The sequence below is a fragment of the Penaeus monodon genome, chromosome 27 (assembly GCF_015228065.2).
Source record: "Penaeus monodon isolate SGIC_2016 chromosome 27, NSTDA_Pmon_1, whole genome shotgun sequence".
Taxonomy (NCBI): domain Eukaryota; kingdom Metazoa; phylum Arthropoda; class Malacostraca; order Decapoda; family Penaeidae; genus Penaeus; species Penaeus monodon.
Window position 1 is genome coordinate 5,704,465 of NC_051412.1, and position 407 is coordinate 5,704,871.

The 407-nt window shown below is 57.2% G+C and overlaps 1 protein-coding gene across 1 annotated transcript in view; it reads right to left on the minus strand.

The window, feature by feature from the left end:
- Positions 1 to 407, minus strand: part of LOC119590552 — a gene marked incomplete in the record, with an annotated part of 10,832 nt that overhangs the window by 3,840 nt on the left and 6,585 nt on the right. Inside the window, 1 exon segment of the mRNA XM_037939209.1 lies at positions 25 to 332. Within this exon segment, the coding sequence (XP_037795137.1) occupies positions 25 to 332 (308 nt within the window).

A 407-nucleotide genomic window follows, 5' to 3' on the forward strand; every position in this document is an offset into this window, starting at 1 on the left:
AAACCAAAAAACAACAACGCTCACTGGACAGAACCCGCCTGCAGTCCTGACAGTCATGATAATCCGGGCAAGCGGACGCCCACGCCTGAGCCACCTGCGCCAGCTCCTCGTTCCACACCAGCTGTTGCATGTCGGACGCCGAGTACTGAGGCCCTGGAAGCCCCTCGCTCTCCTCCCCTCGAGCTACAATGGCCCTGTACTTGTTGTGGGCGTCAAGGATAAACGCCCTTTCGCTGCTCGTCACGCCCTCGAGGTAGATGGAGCAGGTGGGCGGGGTGGCGCGGCACATCGTGTGGTCCGAGGTGAGCTTTCGGTAGTCGTTGCAGCTCCATCTGCAATGAGGGGGGGAGGGTTATTCACTGAGGAATTATATGTGTATTTCCTTGATTTAGTGCAATTCGGTTAAC